The 19,883-nt window shown below is 37.8% G+C and overlaps 1 protein-coding gene across 4 annotated transcripts in view; it reads left to right on the top strand.

Annotated features, from left to right (window-relative positions):
* KRAS (KRAS proto-oncogene, GTPase) overlaps positions 1-19,883 on the top strand; it is a 41,990-nt gene that overhangs the window by 17,929 nt on the left and 4,178 nt on the right. For 2 of the 4 annotated variants that reach the window (XM_048826418.2, XM_048826410.2), the window contains exons 4-5: positions 3,457-3,616; positions 12,415-12,538. In XM_048826418.2, coding sequence (XP_048682375.1) covers positions 3,457-3,616; positions 12,415-12,534 — 280 coding nt within the window. In that variant the 3' untranslated portion in view covers positions 12,535-12,538. Of the gene's footprint in view, positions 1-3,456; positions 3,617-12,414; positions 12,539-14,212; positions 14,214-19,883 lie in introns of all 4 variants that reach the window. The other 2 variants (XM_075121666.1, XM_075121656.1) reach the window with 2 other exon arrangements.

Below are 19,883 nucleotides of genomic sequence, written 5' to 3' on the forward strand. Positions count from 1 at the left end.
TCTTTCTTGTGAAAGTTGAACTTACAAATGTTGAATTATGTGTAATAAAAAAACAAAATCTGCATTCAAAAACAAAACCATGTAAAACTTTAGAGCCCACAAGTCCACTCAGTCCTACTTCTTGTTCAGCCAATCACTCAGACAAATAAGGTTGGTTACAATTTGCAGGAGATAATGCTGCCTGCTTCTTGTTCACAATGTCACCTGAAAGTGAGAACAGGCATTTGCATGGCACTGTTGTGGCTGGCGTTGCAAGATATTTATGTGCCAGATGCACTAAAGATTTGTATGTCCCTTCATGCTTTAACCACCAGCCCAGAGCGCTTCCTGTGTGGTTATAGCAGACTTATTTTTATTCTTGCTTTAACAGTGAAAAGAACATAGTGTTATTTTTGTCCAGGTTTCCGTATTTTGAGTTATACAGTATGGCTTTCAAACCCTTCGTACAGAGATAATGCAGGGAGCACAACTGTAATTATGTAAGAAGGCTTCTTGTTATACAACCTCTCCCCAAAGAACATTAAGGGTTGAATTCTGGCATGAGTACTGTTATGTTCACACATCAGTGAATGAGCTTGTGAACTGAGATTGACGGTTCACAGAACTAAATATCTAGTAAGATAAGAAACCATAGCTTTGTTAATTAAGGAGTAAACTTCCAGACTGTCTGGGTGGGAAACGGAAATTAAATTAGTGATTGGCATTATCTGTTGAGAGTCCTTCAGCAACATCATTGTTTTGCCAAATAGTTTTAATCCAGTATTTTAAAGATGCATTCTAACTAGTATTTGAAAGAGGGAGCCACTTACTAAAGAAAGTCTCAGAGAAAAAAGTAAACTAGTGATTTAAAGAGACAAATCTTAAAATCTCCCCCTCTAGCACAGATGTCAGCAGTACTGATTTTAATACAGGCCAGCTATTGTGGGTTTTTAATAGTATTTTATTTGTTAAAAAAGCTAAGATAGTATGTGCAAAAGGATGTCAGGCAGTATAATCAGTCAGCAAAAAAAGCTGTACAATAAAACATTGATCATAAACAATTCTTGAGAAATGTTTTCTAAATGTGGGAAGACAATAAATTAAGAGCAAGGTGGATTTGATTTAAATCACTAGTCAGGAAGACTTGATTTAATCATGGATTTCTACATAAAAGTGCATTCTTGTTGGTTGTTATAACCTTAATACATATTCTTCACAACTCAGAGATAGATGAGACCCAAACTGGGTCTCTTTTATGGCCTGCTGCCATTATAGGTTTTCCCTTCTAGTGAGAGAACGGTATGATAGCTTTCAAATCAGTGAACGCTACACTCAGAAAGACTCAAGACTTCTGGAATATGCTGCTCAAACAGTTTCACTTTTGTTTCTACTGCCTGTCCCTCCCTTCTCACATTTATCTCCAGACTTCTTCTCCTTGTCCAGATCTATACCGCCCCCAACACTCTTCTATTCATTGAACTTTTTGAAACTTTGCACGTTTAGAGAGAGGTATGGGACTGAGACTGTGCACACAAATTTGCAGAGGGACAATAGGGTTGAGGTCTGTTATTTCTCATCTCTATATATTTATTTATTTTAAAACATTTTTGCTGTTAACAAGCATTATATCTCTGAAGACGCACATCCATTTTGAGGACTGCAAAACTAAGCATCTCTGATGGTATCTTCTAGACTTAGCACAGAGTCCCATTGGGTAGATAGAAAGATTAACCTAAATAATCTATACAGAAGCCCCTGGAACCCGATAAGATTGGGTCCCTAATCCAGGAACTATTGGAACTCGTTTACAAAACTTTTCTTAAACATTACATGAATATATTGTCTCATACTATAGAATTAGAATTTATAATCCCTATTCCATGATGAGATATCCTTGAGCTATAATGTATCTTAATTAAAACTATCTTTAGATAGGTTTTTTTCTCAAAAAGCATTTTATCAAAAAAATCCAATTTAAGTTAAAAATCCAAATTAAATAAAAACATATTTTTTTTAAATCATTGATTTTTATCCACCTTGATTGAGACCCTAACGTTGTGTCTACACTTACGGCGGTATGCAGAGTACAGACTGCATGCACAGCTAGTACAGGTATAAATAGCAGTATAGACCATGGGGCATTGCTTAGGCGAGTGGAGTACAGACACCCAGAACTTTAGGATCCGTACCCTATACGGCTCTCTACGTGCCCGAGTAATGCTTCCCACGTCTACACTGCTATTGTTAGTGTAGTTTCCCACTGCTGGAGCCTTTTCCTGCCACAATGAAAGGCTTGGGCAGTGGGGAAAGATTCTGGTGGGTGGTGAGCGCTGCGTTGCACACAGGGCGGCAGGAAAGTCTTGGTGCAGGGGTGGTGCTGCAGAGAGAGGCTCTGGCAGGTGTGTTGTGGTGCAGGGCAGCGGGGAAAGTCTTGGCAGGGGAGCGGGTGGGTGCCGCTTGCAGGGTGGAGGGAAAAAACTCTGCCAGGGCAGTGGGGAAAGGCTCTGGCAGGGAGGGTCGGGTGGACGCTTTGCCTAGAGCTGCAGGGAAGGGCTCCCCGTGCCTCTCCCCGCCAGACCCTTTAACTGCCACATGTATCTACATGTCAGCATGAACGCAGCCTGCTTTTCATGGCAGCAAGTAGTTAGGTGTACCCTACGTTTCACCGCAAGTGTAGGCAAGGCCATAGAAGAGGAGCAAATCAACTATGCCTTTGATGTCAGCCTTGGAAACAAATTGCTTGCTCACATTGCCTGGCTAAGAAGAGGGGTGGGAAGGAGGGGACAGTTTCCTCATAAACCCTGCCACTGCTTACAAAAGCCATCACACCTCATTTACAGTTAAGAACCCTAGTAAACAGGATCTTGCAGCATATTTGAAGATCTTTTCCTACCAAATAATCGAGTTTTGATTCTCCTGTTTTGTTAATGTCTTCAGGTAGAGAGCTCAACTATTGTAAATTTAAGATAGACTTTTATGGCTTCACTATTGCACTATTCAACCAGACATGAGCAGGAGTTTTGGCTAAAAGGGACAAAGTCCCTATGGAATAAATCAAGAACACTATGTGAGCCTGTGTCTCATCCACACAAAGGCCCTTTATGCTGCTCTGGCAGTGTGAAAGGACACTAAAGTGGGGATAAAAGTAAAGCAGGTGTAGTATAAATGGAATCAGGACTCATGTAACTTTGGCTCTTGGAGTCCCACCACTATCAATGATAACTACGTGACCAATATTTATCTCTGTTTTTAAGTTGAAATGCTAAATCCGGGGGAAAAGGCAGTAGTATCTCCTAGTTTAACTGTTATTGAAAAGTTTCAAATAATGTACACACCAAATAAAAGGACACTATGATGTAGTGTTGATCCATTTGGAAATAATAGAAATGTCTAATTGCATTTTGTTTCCTCCCCTAAAATTCTACTGTATTAACACTACTAAAAGTATTGAAATAAAATCTCTCCGTTTTATTTTAGGGAACAAATAAAAAGAGTTAAAGATTCTGAAGATGTCCCCATGGTGCTAGTAGGAAACAAATGTGACTTACCTTCCAGAACAGTAGATACAAAACAAGCTCAGGACTTAGCACGAAGTTATGGAATTCCTTTCATTGAAACATCAGCAAAAACAAGACAGGTAAAGTTCAAAACAAAGACACACAAGCAGAATTTCTAGAATTGAATCTTGAAAGTACCAGAGCATTCAAAACTCCAGTAACTGCCAAATTTTGGTGTTAATGCGTATTTCTCTAGAGGAAAATTTGTGGTGTTTTTGCCATTCTGTGGACTCCCAGACAACTAGTACTCATTCACTGATCAATGATGCATTTCAATAGTTCAGACTTAAGGAATGAGACCCGGGCCTCTATTGCATTCAGCTACTAAGCAATAGCATATTTCTTCAAGTTTTACTTGATTTTTAATAGTTTGAGAGTGTGATTCACTAAAAAAAAAGATGTGAAGGACATGAATCACTTTCTTAGTGAAGGTATTCAGCAGTCAGACAATTAACCAAAGTTCTGGAGTTCTGAGTTCTCGTTCTTGGCTAGCAAAAAAGTGTAATTTATGCTTAGAATCAGAATAGGGCAATTGAAGGAAGGAAGCTGTCTCAAAGGGGAATGTTGTTGCACACTGCCCAGGTGGTGGATTCATTCCTACACCATGGGTAAAACTCCTTTGGAAATCCATGTATAAATTATGCATTTTACACGTCCACAGAACGTCCGGATTAATGCAAATCATGCTATTTTGCCACTACTACCCAGTTTTCTGACCATCTTTAACCTAATGGACTAACTCACACAACCTCTAAATAGTAAAATTCACTGAGAAAAAAATTCAAGAATTCTAAATTGGATGTGCAGTAATATTTGGAGCATAAACCTATGTCAGGGTAGATTCCAAAGTCATAAAACTTTAGGACTAGAGGGTAAACTAGAAGAAGTGTCTTAAGTAAGCCAAGTGGCATACAAACTGGCTGAATAAATATAGATGTTATAATGTTCCTATCTGGGAGATCCTGCATGTGTCTCATTAACAAGACACTAGGTAGGATAAAAATGGAAAAATTAGAAAATAAACAGCAAACAAATACTGCTTTGGACTATTAATTCTGTACTATCATTTAGTGTTGTAATTTTTTGTTTTACTTTCTTAAACAATTATCTTTGTTATAGAAATCTACCTCCCCTTTCCCTTTCCAAGATAGCTTTTATAGAACCCGTTGCTAACATGTTTGAAATTACTTCTTAGGAATACATTTCAAAACAGACACATAATTGCCTTTGATTTCTTTTCGTGCTTACCCGATTTTCTTTTCATGCTTGCCTGATACAAAATTGCTTGCTCAATCACCATTCAAAAGTCTGTGCAATTTTATCTTTGCTTAAAATTCAGTTTAAGAATTGTCACAAATCTATTTGGTATTTGATTTTTTTACCTCTTAATAGGAGACTTTTAAAGAGCTTATGCCCAACATTCATGTAGATTTTAAAAGGCATATACCAGCCTGATTAAACACAGATGAAGTTGCTTTTCCATTGTCACATTTGAAAATCTTGGTCAGATACTACTGATTTTTGGGTGCTTAAATTTTGAGTATCCATGTGAGATGTTTTAAAGAGGGCCTGAGCATACATCCTTGGGATAATAAGGCCTCTTTAAGGTGTCTTGAATTTGAAACACAGAAATTTAGTATCCAAAATAACTAGTCACTCAAGAAAATCTTGCCTTCTAGGAATTGAATCATTATATTTCTATTTTTGGTAAATTAAGTACCACCTTATGGAACCACAATGATGTGGTCTCAAACACACAAAATATTGTCAAAAGGGAATTGTATGAAGAACATTGTCTTCAGTTTTACCAAGATTCTACTTTTAATGATAGTGTGTGTGTGAGAGAGAGGGACATTCTCTCTCTCACAATAACTCTCTTAAAATGAGGGGTGTCAAACATATAGCCTTTGGGCCACATCTAGCCCACATGAAATATTCAGACTGTGTAGAAGTTAAGCTTTCATTTAAGAGAAATTTTTAGTCCTCGTGGTTCCAAAGACTACCTTTCAAACATGAACAGACAGTAAGTGATGCAGTGATGTCTTTTGAAGGCTGCAGAAAGCCTGAAACAATGAGGTAGAAATTTCCCACCCCCCTCTTAATCTAATCGGTGCATTTGCTCTAAAGGTCCATGATGATGCTTCAACATTAACTATTTAATTGCTAACTATTTTAGCAGATAGAATGAAGGAAGAGGCTAACTGTGAAGACCCAGGGGAGCTGGGAGTTTCTGAAGGGAAAAAATGTAGAGTGGAGAAGAGAGGGGAGAGACAAAGGGCTTGTCCATACACAGTTTTAGTTGCAGCTGCAGGTCTAAACCTTTATGGTGATATAACATTGTCCATACTAGGGGCTTGCATTAATTCTCCACTTCAGTTTTTGTTGCCAGTTTAGTTTAAGTCAGTACAAATACTATATAGAGAAGGCCAGAGAGAGAGGAGAGAGATTTTGAAAGGAGGGTGGGGAAGAGCAGGAATAAAAATGGTCATAAAGGTGTGGATATTTTTTCAAAGTGATATTGAATGTGACAATAAGGTACTTAACAAAAAATTGAAGATTTAGTTACTGCATAAAGGTCACATTCTCCATTTTTGTGCCAACTTCGCATTAAAATCAGCAGGAGTTCTGCAGTGGGATTGACTCCATAAATTATATCCCTGTTCACAGACCATAATTAAAAAAAAATTGGCCTTCTGCATCAAATAAGTCTGACTTCCATAAATAACATCACATCTTGCCCTCTGTATTTAGTTTTCTGTGTGTTTGACTTAACTCGTAGAATCAATTCAGCCTTGGCATGTGAGGAAGCAACTCCCAGTGAACTCAAAAGGAGTTGCACCTCTTTAAACTAGGGATGATTTTTGTTTTTTAAGGCTAGATTTTGCAACCGTTGCAAGTACTTTTTTACCTTTTATAGGAGATGCACAAAGAGTAACTTCAGGACTGAGCCCAAAATGTGTTTGAACCTAGGGTTGTACGTTTTCCTTCTGTGTTACTTAATTTCTCTTCCAACTCCCATAATAGTATTCGATTAAAAGGAGAAAGTGGGTGAGGGTGTATGTGTGGGTGAGAATTCCTTGAATTGTAAAACTTGCCACAAAAAGCTTGATTTATTGTGGCGAATGCACATTTTGAAAATGTTTTAATGAAGAGTTGCTATAAATGACTACTCATTTTTTTTATTTTAACTGTCTGTTGTATGAACACATAAGTCCCACATTGGTGAACTCCTCCTCATACGAGGAGTTCTATTGAAGTAAGCAGTGCTCCATTTACAGCACTCCATTTGTGCAGTTCTTACTGTCAGGTTAGGACTGTAGAAATAAAAAAAAGTAAATATAAAAAATTGTTACTTGAACCAGCCCACCATTTGCAGGTATCATGCCAAAGATCTATGTAAAATAATGGTACCTTATCTATGTATAGTATGCAGCCATTATGTGTTATTATGTGGGACTGGTAGCATGACCTATTAAGTTTGCCCCACACTTCCCTTAAGGCCCTGTTTTCAGTTGCTTGTAATTTTTCCCAACTTCAGCTATTTAGCTAAAATTTTCCATGCCTGGTGTCTGTCTCAGGCTGGTGTTTTTTTGGGGGGAAATTTCAGCCAAAGCAGTTCAGACATTTCTGAGAATAACGCTAGGGCAAAATACATTGTTTTGCTCATGTTAAAAAAAAAAAAAATCTAGTGAGCATATATTTGTAAAGCACAAAACACTCCCCTGCTTTGGAGCGGGGACTTGAAATTTGGGTGATGGTGGCCTTTGTGTCAGTGATATTTGTGGAATGGCACCTAAGACCACCTGAGTCTTGCCATTCCTTTGCTGTCAGCACATATCTGTGAAATCCACTGGCAAAAGGGGTATCTCATTCCTCTCCAGTGCTGGTCTACAAAGAAGATGACATTGTACTACTGCTAAGTGGCAGAGGTCTGTGTGGTGGATCTAAAGGTTCCAACTTTGCCTATGACCCATATAGGTGCCAGTGTATATATGCCGTATTTTTTTTTCAATTTGCTTTTTTTTTTAAAAAACCTTGGAAATAACATACAACAAAACATCCATACACTATTAAAACAATATGATTAAGGCTGCAAAGTCAAACACTCATATGTTAGGAGATTACAGAATTAAGGTTGCCTATGGAACCTTAATTTGTCCCCCTTGTGTGTATGCATTTTGAGACAGTCTTTAATTACATGATCACATATTATTTTTTTCTCAAAGGCCCCATGCCTTAGTGCACAGGATGGATGGTGGTCACTTAATGAGTAGCCGTTTAATGTTTTTTTTTTCTTCATTGTTAAATTTGTGGCCCCGGGCATTATTTGCTGTGCACGCCTGAAGACAGAATTATTCATTTTCTCATGGGCTTCTTATGGCAGTCATCACTATACCACCTGAGTGCTTCACAAATATTTATGAATTCTACAATATACCTGTAAGATGAGGGTGCATTATTTATCACCATATTACAGATGAGCAGCTGTGGCCTAGAGAGATTAAGGTCAAAAGTTCTCACTAATTCTGGGTGTTCAGTTTGCAGGGTGGGTGATTTAAATTAGTGATTCAAATCACCAATTTTAACCATGATTTAAATCTGAAAACAGGAAATCAATTAAGTAGTTGATTTTAATCTTGTTTTGCATTTGTACTTTCTGGTTATTTTTCTAAAGAAAGGTTGATGGTCATCTGTTGGTGACCATTAAAACATGTTGATTTACAACTATGTAGAGCCTTTACACCAAATTTTTTCTTTTTGTTAACCAGGAGGGATACACTGTATCTATATGTATTTATTTAAGCAGTTGTATAGCTTAACCTACACTTCCTCAAATTCTCAATTTTTACATTTTTTATTATGTTGGAAAATGGTGAATGGTTAATTTTTACTTGTGTTTTCTGTCAAGATCTACTTGGATGGACATTAAATTTTTTTAATTAAATAAAACTACCTTAAATGTGCTGAATACATAAACCTTAAAGTATTTTGCATTTAACATTGATTTATTAAACAAAGGAGGTATTATCTGTAGTTAATGAATTGAACTGATTGTTTTCAGTCATGTCCTTCAAGATTTTAAAATTAGTAGTGCTCACACCCTATCATACATTGTTTTTATTCATACATTGGGAGAGGGAAAACAAGCTTTGTTGCTTTTTCAACTCCCAGGTGATTTTTTTTAACTTTGAATGAACTAGTAATTGAACTGAATAACTGGCCTGATGAAAATAGTCTCTCTTCACCTGCAGAAGAGGCTACTGTTGTCAGAAGCTTACTTAGCACTTCAGCAAACTCTGATTCCAAGTGCTTAGTCCGTGACTTCCATCAATTCTGTGGTTCTACTTTCTTCAAAACTTTGCAGCAAACGTGTGGTTTTAATATTTTCTGTTTAGTTAAATGATTTTAATAAGTGAAGGTCTTAACCTAGGTTGTCAATTTCAAATTTAATTTTAAATAGGTTTATTTTAAATAAAAAATATCCAGTTTAAATAAAAATCCAATTTTTAGGTTTTTTTTAAATTTATTTTTAATCACCCTGAACTAGATGTTCTTTTTAAGCATTATTTACAAAAGGACAATATATGAATATACTGTAGGCATTCTGGCTTATGTTCAAATAGCCTTTTATTTTTGTAAATAGTCACATTTTAAACTAGCCATCTGACTGTGTATGAGGAGTCTTCAACAGCATTTCGAATACACTGTGCTGCAAGGTCTTGTGTGTCATGGGCCTGTCACATGTTTAAAGTAGACTACTACTATACAGACATATGTACTTCTCCATTAAAGAGTATGTAATATATTTAATTTTGTAATTGCTTAAAGAAAAGTGCTGACATACAGAAAAGGGCTGTTTTTTTTGTTTGTTTGTTTTTACTTTCTGGTGGTGCCACTTTGACCTTGAATTACCATCAATTTATTAACTTTATGAAGTGAGCCTAAAAGAGAAACAGTAATGCAAAGGTTTTTTTAAAAAAGTATTACAGTTGCTTTTTTTAAACATATCACTGTGGTGACTGACTCTTCAAATATTGTCCCTTGTGTAGATTGTCACATTAGTTAAACTAGCAACTATCTCTTGTTAAAATATGTTCTTTCTAGTATGACTCCTCTTAACTATAGTCCAAATGTTACATTCTTGGTGGCGGTAGTAGCAACTTCTTTTCTCTCTCTGTGTGTGTTTCTCGGCATCGCTAATGCAAAATCACACCTCCTGTTATTGGTGATGGGACCGTTGGAATTATGAAGTCAAATGAAGGCGCACTGTCTTATTTCTGATATCACAGCTACAGAATCAAATTTCATATTTGTTCTGCAAAACAGTAAACCCTAAGTATCTTGATTTCTACACAGCATGTGCTCTGGCACACTGCAGCTGATCACTATTTATTCTCTCTCTGTGAATAAGATGCCCCCAACCTCCCAGAAAAACATGAAAATATGAGCTTTACTTGGCTTACATTTTTTGTAAATGTTCTTCTACAAACTACTAGATTTTAAATATAAAGAATGCTCAGAGGGCCATCAGTATTTTGTGGATATGAAGTTAAGCTCCCCCTCTTCTGAAGAGGGTAGATTTTAATTTGTGAGCTTAATTTTATTTTATTTATCCATAAACAAACAAAAGTACAGTGTGTTTCATCTTCAGGATCAGATGGCTGTTGTTCAGAGAAACCTTCAGATAGCAAACTCTGACTTTTGAATGATCAATTTTAAATATGATCTCCTGTGGCATCGTATGTAGCAAATTAGAGTTAATAGCAATATCAGTAAAGATTAGATGATTTTTTTTTTGTTTGTTTCCTGGGATTTTCTGCTGATCTCAGTTGCACAGTGCATAGATATGCTTTTAGACAATTTAATAATTCTTACATAAAGGTTTTAAAATTGTAATTATAAAAATTATAGGGGCAGACTGTGTGCATTAGCCAAAGTAGATTGAGGTTGAGGTAAACTAGTGTAATGTGTTCTTCTCAACTCAAGTTCAATCTGTTTATGGAAAGCAGAGCCTACAGTCCTTGTAGCTGGATGAGCTGTGCTCAGCACAGGACCTGAGGTAGATAGGTAGAACTGCAGCTTATTGGCTCTGCCAAATTTAAAGGCTCACCCAACGTGGTTGGCTCCAAGAGAGGGTAAACAAAAAGGTTGCATATGTTTACCCAATCCTAGGGCCAGCCATTTTGGGTTCCAATGCAACTTAAAACAGTCCTATAGATTTCAGTAGATCTTTGTGTGGGCCTTTAAATTTGGCAGAGCCAGTCAACTGCAGTTCTCTGAAGTAGCCATTTAGTAACTTTTGGTTGCTGATACACCTTTCTGTCTTTCAACTGGTTAATTATCTCAAGTTTTCTCCCAGTTTTGCTTTTATTGCTGAAGAGATGGCATATTCTCCCAATGCCCTAAACACAGAGCTGTGAGAGAGAGTGAGTGGGTGCTAGAGAGTTATCTATAATGGCTGTGCTACTCAGATTGCCCTCATGATAGGGGATTCCTTTTTTGGCTGGTGTGGCCAGCTTTACAGCCTCTGTACTACCACGTTGCAAAGGTACCATAGCAATTGCCTGATCTGGCTCAGACAGTGTAGACTAGAACCACTTTTTGTGGTAACTTATGAACTTTTCATCCTACAATCTGTAACTGAACTTGCTATTTCTCTACTTTGGAGAAATAACCTATGAGCAATAATATGCATGTCATTTCTGGTGTGGTGTAAATTGTTGACTCATTATTTTAGAAACAGAACATTTAATTCAAGGCACATTATTTTAAAGGGAGACTCTATGTATTTCATCCAAATATATTTTTCTGATAAAATTAGGGCTATCAGTACTGGTACCTTGGCTGGCAAATGAGTTCCAATTTAAAAACAAAACAAAACCAATAAAACCCCAAAATAATCAACCTGTGGTCACTTTAAAAATTGAACAATACAGCATTGAGTTAAGTATTGCCCATATGAGCAAACGTTTCTTTGTATCTGTTCTTGAAATATGTAGCATAACCTTCCCTGATGTAAAGCTCTCATGTCGAGCTCTACATGAGGGCAAATCTTGCTACTTTAAAGGAGAGTAGACAGTAGCTTACGCACCCACTTGACCAAAGACTGCAAAGACCCCAAATTAGAGGTGTAGATCTGCCTGCCTAAATAACTCCAAAAGATTGGAATAGGTGACGGAGGAACCTTAAATAAAAACATGCTCCCCTCTTAGTTACCAAGCTACTGTACTTACATTGTGCATTGAAACATTCACAATCCTAATATGTTATACAACTTTATCTGAGCAATACATAATGTTGATAACTCTCTCATCCCCCACAAATTGGTGCATATCCTGTTTTGGCAAATTTCTGTCTTCCCACAAAAATGTTGAAGGGCTTTAAGCACAATGCAGCATAGTGGCTTTTCATCACCCAGATCTTACTCCTTGATTTTAAGTCTGTCTCTGACTTGTTCATGTTTTAGTTTATAATAACATTTATCAAGTCAAACTTAACTCTCTCTAAAGATGTTTTTTAAAATGCATAAATGCCAAATGTTTTCCTTACCAAAACTGGGTACAGAAATAAGTCTTAAAACTAACCTTTAAAACAAGACAGGGATAACTCCAGTGGAGAGCATCAGTTAAAGAACACTGAGCCATGGAATCTATCTGTGACAGTATAGACATGGCGCTCCTCCTTTCCTCTGATAGGCAGGCTCTCGCTTTCTGTCTGCAGACTGAATATGAACACAGCCCTTAGAATTACTTGTGCTCCATATACCTACATTTCTCAAGTAAAGCTCATACTTTCAGTGTTTTTTCTGTGATGGGTGTCCCAGTACATCATCTTTGTCAATAAAGCAGATTTTAAGGAGTTGTGTTTTACAATGCAGAGAGTGGAGGATGCTTTTTATACATTGGTGCGAGAGATTCGACAGTACAGAGTGAAAAAAATCAGCAAAGAAGAAAAGACTCCAGGGTGCGTGAAAATTAAAAAATGTCTTGTAATGTAACAGGGTAAGTTTTGTCATAGGGTAAGTTTTGCAAATTAATTTTGGGCAGAAAAGCTGATAATCAGTTTCATGTAAATTAGATATCTTATGGCTTCTCAGTCGTAATTATAGAATTTCAAAATATAATAAGTACAAAATTAATCTAACTTCTATTTTCCTTTTAACAACATTTAGTTTTGAGCTTTGGTTTTCTAGCAATAGAGTATTTTTTAAACAATACCTTAGCAGTTATTGGTCTGTTCTGTTTTGTGATTTTTGACAAATGGGTAGGAGGAGATCCATACTCTGACGTTGGGCAAACTACTTAATCTCCGTGCTTCCGTTGTCTATAAAATGGGTATCATGATATGTGCCAACTTAATGGGGAGAGTTGTGAGGAAAAATGTGTAGATTCCACAGTAGTGAAGGCCAGGGATAGATCTTCAAGTTGCTTTACAAATAGCTGATTCTCTCTCCCCAACTATCTACATTTTCAGATATAGAAACTGAAGTTAAATGCTTTGCTCAGTGTGACAGACAGATAGTATATACATAGGAATTAGAACACAGGAGTTCTTGGGTCCCAAGCCTGTCCTCAGAGCACCTGTCCTGCCTCACTTTCTGAGGTGAAATAATTCACTTTATCACTTCAGGAAATGCATCTGAATTTTTTCCTCCCCTATGTCATCAGATTTCATCAGACAAGTGATTTGGATGGGATGGGGGATGGGAGAGCGGGAAATGTCTTTGTTGTAAAAAAGAAGAGAAAAAGTTTTGTAATGAAATAAGAAAAAATACAAATGTAAGTACAATATATAGCTATATTAATCATATCATCGAACAGTGTTTAATATTTGCTGGTCTATGTTGTAAGAACTAAGAACCAAAGCAAAATGGGAAGAGAGAAAGATAACATTCAAGGCATAGCATATCATCAAGAAGTAATGGATTCAGTCTGTTTCTAGAACTGTTTCACCAGACCCTCAAAAAAGCTGTCTGTACACATTGCCATTGTATTAGTTCTGTTGCTCTGGGTGCAGATCTTGGGTTATTCCTCCTCACTCACTTGGCAGGCCGGATGATGACCACTTTCTGTCCACTCTCTAGAACCCAACCTTTGTCTTCACCAGTTTGATTCTTGTCTCACTCAGAGCAGCATGCATGAAGGCAGTGGAGTCTGACTGTTATTTGTGTCCTAAGCAGTGAAAGCTAAGGAAAAAGAAACTCCACCTCAACTGTGGCTCTTGGCAGTTGTGCTTTGCCATTGGGATCATGAGCATTTTATCTGTCTTTTCCGAGGGAGGGGCGGGGGGAACTCCACAATCTCATTGGAGTGAGTTTGTGGCTGAAGTGATGGCTATGAAAGACAAAACCAAGCTCCATAGAGGTTCTCTCCAAAATATTGGCATAATGAGACAGTGGCTGAGGGCAGTTCCTCTGGCTGTGACTGACAAAGCCAGCCCATCCAGTTCATGTACAGGGGAAAGAAGCCTTCCCTCAGATAGCCACGGACTTAGATGGAAGTAATACTTGAAGACTTCCTGAGGAAAGGGATATCAGGAAGTTCCCCATTTCCTTTTCCTCTGGCCTGTAAAGTGTTTGAATGGGTCAATGAGCCATTTCTGGCTACTAAATCTTACTGGGGGGCTTTGAACTCCTCTCGGAGTTCCTATAAAGGCTTTGAGGAAGGTTCCCTAAGGGTCAGTACTGGTCTCTTAGTAAAAGTCTCTTCATTGCTTGGCACTGTCCTTTCTCAAACACCTATAAAGGCTTTGATGGGTCACTGTTCAGAGAAGACAGTGGGGTGGGAGGAGGTATTGTTTCATATTCTCTGTGTGTATATAAAGTCTGCTGCAGTTTCCACGGTAAACATCTGATGAAGTGAGCTGTAGCTCACGAAAGCTCATGCTCAAATAAATTGGTTAGTCTCTAAGGTGCCACAAGTACTCCTTTTCTTTTTGCGAATACAGACTAACACGGCTGTTCCTCTGAAACCTGTTCAGAGAAGGGAGAAGTATCTTATGACTTAGTGTCTGAGTTGACCCCCAGCCCCTGCTAAGGAGTTACGTCTTTAAAGAGGATTGAAAATAACATGTTTGTGTGGGTTTTATTCACTTTGTTCAGGATTCCCTTCTAGTCCATCCATCAGTCTAGCAGATCATGCAGACTGATCATGCATCGCTCCTCACACCTGAATTTTTGCTAAATCTGCACAAGCCATATATGCTCCCAGAAGATTTGAGGGATAAATGGCTCTCCTCACCTAGACTGGATTCTGCAATTATGTCTTGCTCAAAAACGATGTCATTCTTTGCATTAAATTTGGAGTTTACTGCTAGAAAGTTCCATACAGATTTGTTTCCAGATGAGTTATTTGCTGGCTGTTGGAGTTACAATATGAGATTTTCTATTCTTCCCTTCTCAGGAAGATTTTAAAAATATCGATAAGGTTGGGCTGCTGCAGCATGTCTGGTGAAGAGCGCTCTCCCGTCAGCATAAAAAACTCATGTCCACGAGTGGGAGAAGTTCTTCTGTTGGTGTAACTTACGTCGTTTGGGAGGGGGTGGAATATTCACACCTCTGAGCGACATAAATTTTGCTGACATAGGCTTAGTGCCTTTAGCTGAGAATAGCCTGAATGCTGTTCCTCAGGACTCCCTTAGATATTCCACTAATGTGGTCTGCTCCTCCCCAGTGGCTCACTGGGCATTATGGATTTAGCCATGATGTGGGACAATAGCTTATCCAAGCTCTATATGGTAGCTGTTCACTTCAAACTGGTTAGACTTCCCCCCTCCCCCCTTTTTAAAAGAAACATATTCAGTTGTATTTTCCTAAGCCTTTTCTTCAGAGAGCAGTAGTCATGCCTTTGCACTTAGGATACAGGAGAGAGAGAGACTGGAGATTATTTCCTAAATATAAGCTTAGTTCTGGTATTTTGGAAAGGGGCAGCTTTCTTTTGTGCATGTACCTGGAAGTAGACCCACGCCTTCCTTCTCCACCCTAAGCAAAGATTTTGGGCTGTGTTGATCTTTTCTGTCTGTGGACTTGCTTGGGAAAGAGGCTAGAATCTCATTTTCTTTGCTTCCCACTGAGAATCTCCTCGGACTCTTGGATTTCCATTTCCATTTGTCTTGAGGGTATCATTTCTCTCTTCACTTGCTTCCCAGAATAGTAGTCTTCCCCCAGATCAGGAGAAACCTTTTGACAAATTTCTGGATGCCTAGTTCTATCCTCCCTAATGCTTAGAGTATAAATTGCCTGAGAGGCAAGCCTGTTTGGTTTGAGGAGCTCCTAGGATGCCAGCTCAGTTCAGGGAAACATGATCATTAAGTGAAAATAACTTCCACGTATATGCCCTTGAGGTGTGATCAGTCATGTTAACAATCTTAGCATTTAGAAGGCTAAGCTGGAGAAAACGTGCTCATAAATCTGATGGCACATCAGTAGCTGAATACCTGAATCATCATGGTGGCACAAATAACCCACCTGGCTAAGAGGGTGCCCTTTCTTAGAGTATGTCTACATGGCAAAATCAACATCCCCCTCCAAACCCCCCCCCCCCCCGCCCCGGAAGAGAGTCTCAGAGCCTGGCTCTACAGACTCTTACTATGGCACTAAAGTAGCTATATTGACATTTGGGCTCAGGCTTTCAAGCCCAGGTAGGGGTGGTGGGTTTCAGTCTGCACAGCTATTTTTAGTGCTGTAGCCAAAGCCCTGAGAGCCCAAATCTGTAGACCCAGGCTGAGACTTGCTGCTGTGTGGGTTATGTTTTGTTATTTTTGCTGGACAGACATACCCATATTCTCTTCTCAGTAAGACTCCACTTATTCTGGGACAGCTTAACTGTACAGCAGACCGGCTAAGCAGATCCAAGGAGAATGATCCGCAAAGACTGAAGCCTTTCAGCAGATATCCAGAACCTTGGGAAAACTCACAATAGAACTGTTTGCAACTAAATGCAACGTCAAGTGCTTTCTTTCTTGTCAACCAACCAAGCCCAGCAATGTTGGTCCAGAATACATTTGTTATTTCATGAAACTTGTCCTGGTTTATGTATTTTTCCCCTCTTGGTCATCATGGGACACTTTTAAAAAAAAATTAGGATTTTAAAAAATCATGATAGCTTGTGGAGGTTTGGTATGCCTACCTGCTGATGCTGTCCTGAAGGATAAAATTCCTTTGGTGTTATGCCATAAAGCAGGAGACGCCTACGTGCATCTGGCTGACTTTGTCTGTGACAAATGAACAAAACGTTTTAACTAATGTAAAACCTACAAAGGATACCTTACTTGAAAATGTTAGTCAGTAGCATTCTTTTACAGTTGATTGCCTATCTGAGCATAAAGTTAACTGTAAATTAGGCAGTGAGATGACACAGTGATGGTCTTATTAAAAATGCAAATATAGAAGCTTTGTTTGAACTTAATCTTTTAAGGGGTTCATTAATTATTTTCAGGATGTAAACAAAATTGTTTTATGGCCTTCCCACCCAACTCCAAAGATGTGCAAATTTGCAAGCCAATAATGATGATTGCATGGTAATTGTAGTGTATACTTCAAACATGGAAGGGGGACACAATTAGACCCTTCTTTTTGTATTATAAGTTGATTTAGGGCCTCTTTAAAAAAACAAACAAACCAAAACCAAAGTTTAGTGGTAGAATCCAGTTGATAGGAAAAGGAGCGTTTTGATATTGAGCTACTTAACAGTTAAACTACTTTGTCATTTTCTTAGTATGAATGCAGGATAGAAGCTGATATATGATCCTACACTGGGCTCTCTGATTGTGAATTAAGTTGTCTCCCTTCTGGAGTATGGCCAGTAGGAAGCCTTCCAAACACTGACTGTTTTTAATTTTAAAATAGGACTTAAGCTGAATAGAGCACTAAATGAATTTTCTCACGGTTGAACTGAATAAGGTAACTGCTGCTTAGTTGTATATCTATCAAAAACACTTCAAGACTATCATCCTTCTTGTTTTAATCATACACGGTTGTATTTTGCACATATATTTTTTAGACCAGGGTCCTGGATGATGCTGTGTGGCAGAATTCTAACAGATTTGTACATAAATCCAGCAATCCTTCCCAGTGTTGAAATCTTTAGAGATGAATATTTTGTAATACTTCTTTAAAAATCCAATGTTTCATTAAAACAGTAAGCTAAATAAAGTAAAACTATATACTGAAGGTGACTGAAGAAAAGGCAGCAATATCTAATGCCACCTTTTAAGACACAGGTTAGAGCGAGAATTCCAAAACCCAGTACACAGATTTCAGTAGGAAGCCAGAGAGGCTGTGTGATTTGTGGAAATAGTTGCATGCTCCCATATGCAATATTCTGTTAGCCAGACTTATGGGGCTCCTCCTTAGCTGTTCTTGTAATATCGTCAAGTGTATCCGTGTTGCATATGTATAACCTGAAATTTCTCAGACATTAAAGGATAGATATATGTGCAAATGCCTGATTTTAATTCATAAATTTTGCCAGCACATTTGAGGAGATCTGCTGAGAAAGTGGCTTAGTGTCACTTACTCTTTATTCGAGGAGTCTTGTGTAAAGCAGGACTTTGGATAACTTTCCCCTTCAACTCTAGGACAGTGTGCTGCAACCCAAATTTTGAAATAATGTTCCTTATCTACAGGTAACTAAAGTAAGTGTCTGGGGTTAAATGAAAGGTAAAATAAGGCTTCAAGTTAATTTTTAATTTATGGTTCTTTATTTTATTTTCACCTTTAAAAGATTCTTGAACTGAGTCTTGATACAGTGTGCCCAATTATCAGCCAGTAGGTGCTTTAAAGAGAATTTACAGCAGAACCAAAATCAGTTTAATGCAAATATTCTCTTAACTGTTTAAGATTTGATCTGCAAAACAAAGGATTCAATACTGTAAGCTGAAGTGCCATACTTAAGTCTCCCCCTAGTGTATAGGTTTTGTAATACACACTATGTAAAATTATCCTGTTTTGCAATATCTGCAGGAGGCACAGTATGAATTTCAGCCTTAACTATGAATCTCCTTACTTTCTTTGAGGTTAAGGTCCTTAATATTGTTTGAATATCACTTTTTTATGGGTTAATTTCTGTGTATTTATTTTAACAATAGTTTAAAAGAAAGTGGGTGGAATATTTTTGTGGAAGTTTCAGTGTTTTGTTACACTTTGCATTTAGCACTTTTCATCTGTGAGGATCTTAGACCCTCTACAAATATTAATGACTTCCTCTGTGAGGAAGATGGTATTCTTTACATTTTACTGATGTGGAAACTGAGGCACTGAGTGGTCATCTTGCTCCGGCTCAAGGGTGTAGTTTGTGGGAAAATGGCATGTAGAGCTCTTGATGCCAATCCAGCACTCTAACCATGAGATTATCCTTTGGCCCTTTGCAGCGAACTGTAATACATATTTTGCTTTGTTGGTTAATGGAGACTTAATACTGTAGTATGTACGTTTTAAAATTGCATATCCTGCTACAGCACCATTGTATCTTGTCTAGATACAGATTATTTCCCTAGATATAGGTTATTATGGATTCATATTGTGCCATTATTCTGACTGTCTTTCATACTTGTAAGTCAGATATTAACATTTGTCCGAGTTTTACAACAGAACAGTACTAATTCTCACTAATTAATGAGATCGTTTGATTTCTGATTTTTTAAAAAGTGAACAAACATTTAAAAAACTAGGGTACTGCACAACATAATATACTATTTTCACTTTATTTTGACCATTACAGTTTATTTTGTATTTGGAATAGTTCATAGTGTACTAGTAAATGTACTTAAGTAGGCTGAAACATCATTAGAGCACTCTGCTGTGAAAACCCTGAGAAGTAGGGAAAAATAGCCAATGTTTGTGTGAATTGGTGAAGTACAGACTGGCTAGGATTCTATTCTAGTTAACGATCCTCTCATAGAAGTATGCAGGTACTGAAGCTGTTACAATGTAGTGTAAATGCACATTTGTTTGAAGGAACTATTTGCTTTTTGAGATAGATCTCTTTAAATGGCATATCCTTCAAACTTTCCCTATAGTTAAATCAACTCAAACATATACACTTCTATATTTGAATAAAACTGTAATTAAGCACGGGTACTATTTTTAAGGGGCCCAGTCTACTCCTATTGGTATCAATGGGAGGGCTTTTTAGCTGTTGCCTTCAGTGGGAGGAGGAACTTGCAGTGTGCATGTTTGTTGCCCTTTATTTGCGGCTTGCAATTTAGGATGTAAGGGTCTACAGCTGATGATAAAGAACTTCTTTCAGCTCCAGTGGTGGTAGTCTTTGTTTTAGCTGTACGGCTTGATTTTTGGACCCACTTCTGCAGATGTGCAGGCTTATTACTCCTGGTATAGCAGTATTTTAC

This window comes from Caretta caretta, chromosome 1 (assembly GCF_965140235.1).
Source record: "Caretta caretta isolate rCarCar2 chromosome 1, rCarCar1.hap1, whole genome shotgun sequence".
NCBI classification, from domain to species: domain Eukaryota; kingdom Metazoa; phylum Chordata; order Testudines; family Cheloniidae; genus Caretta; species Caretta caretta.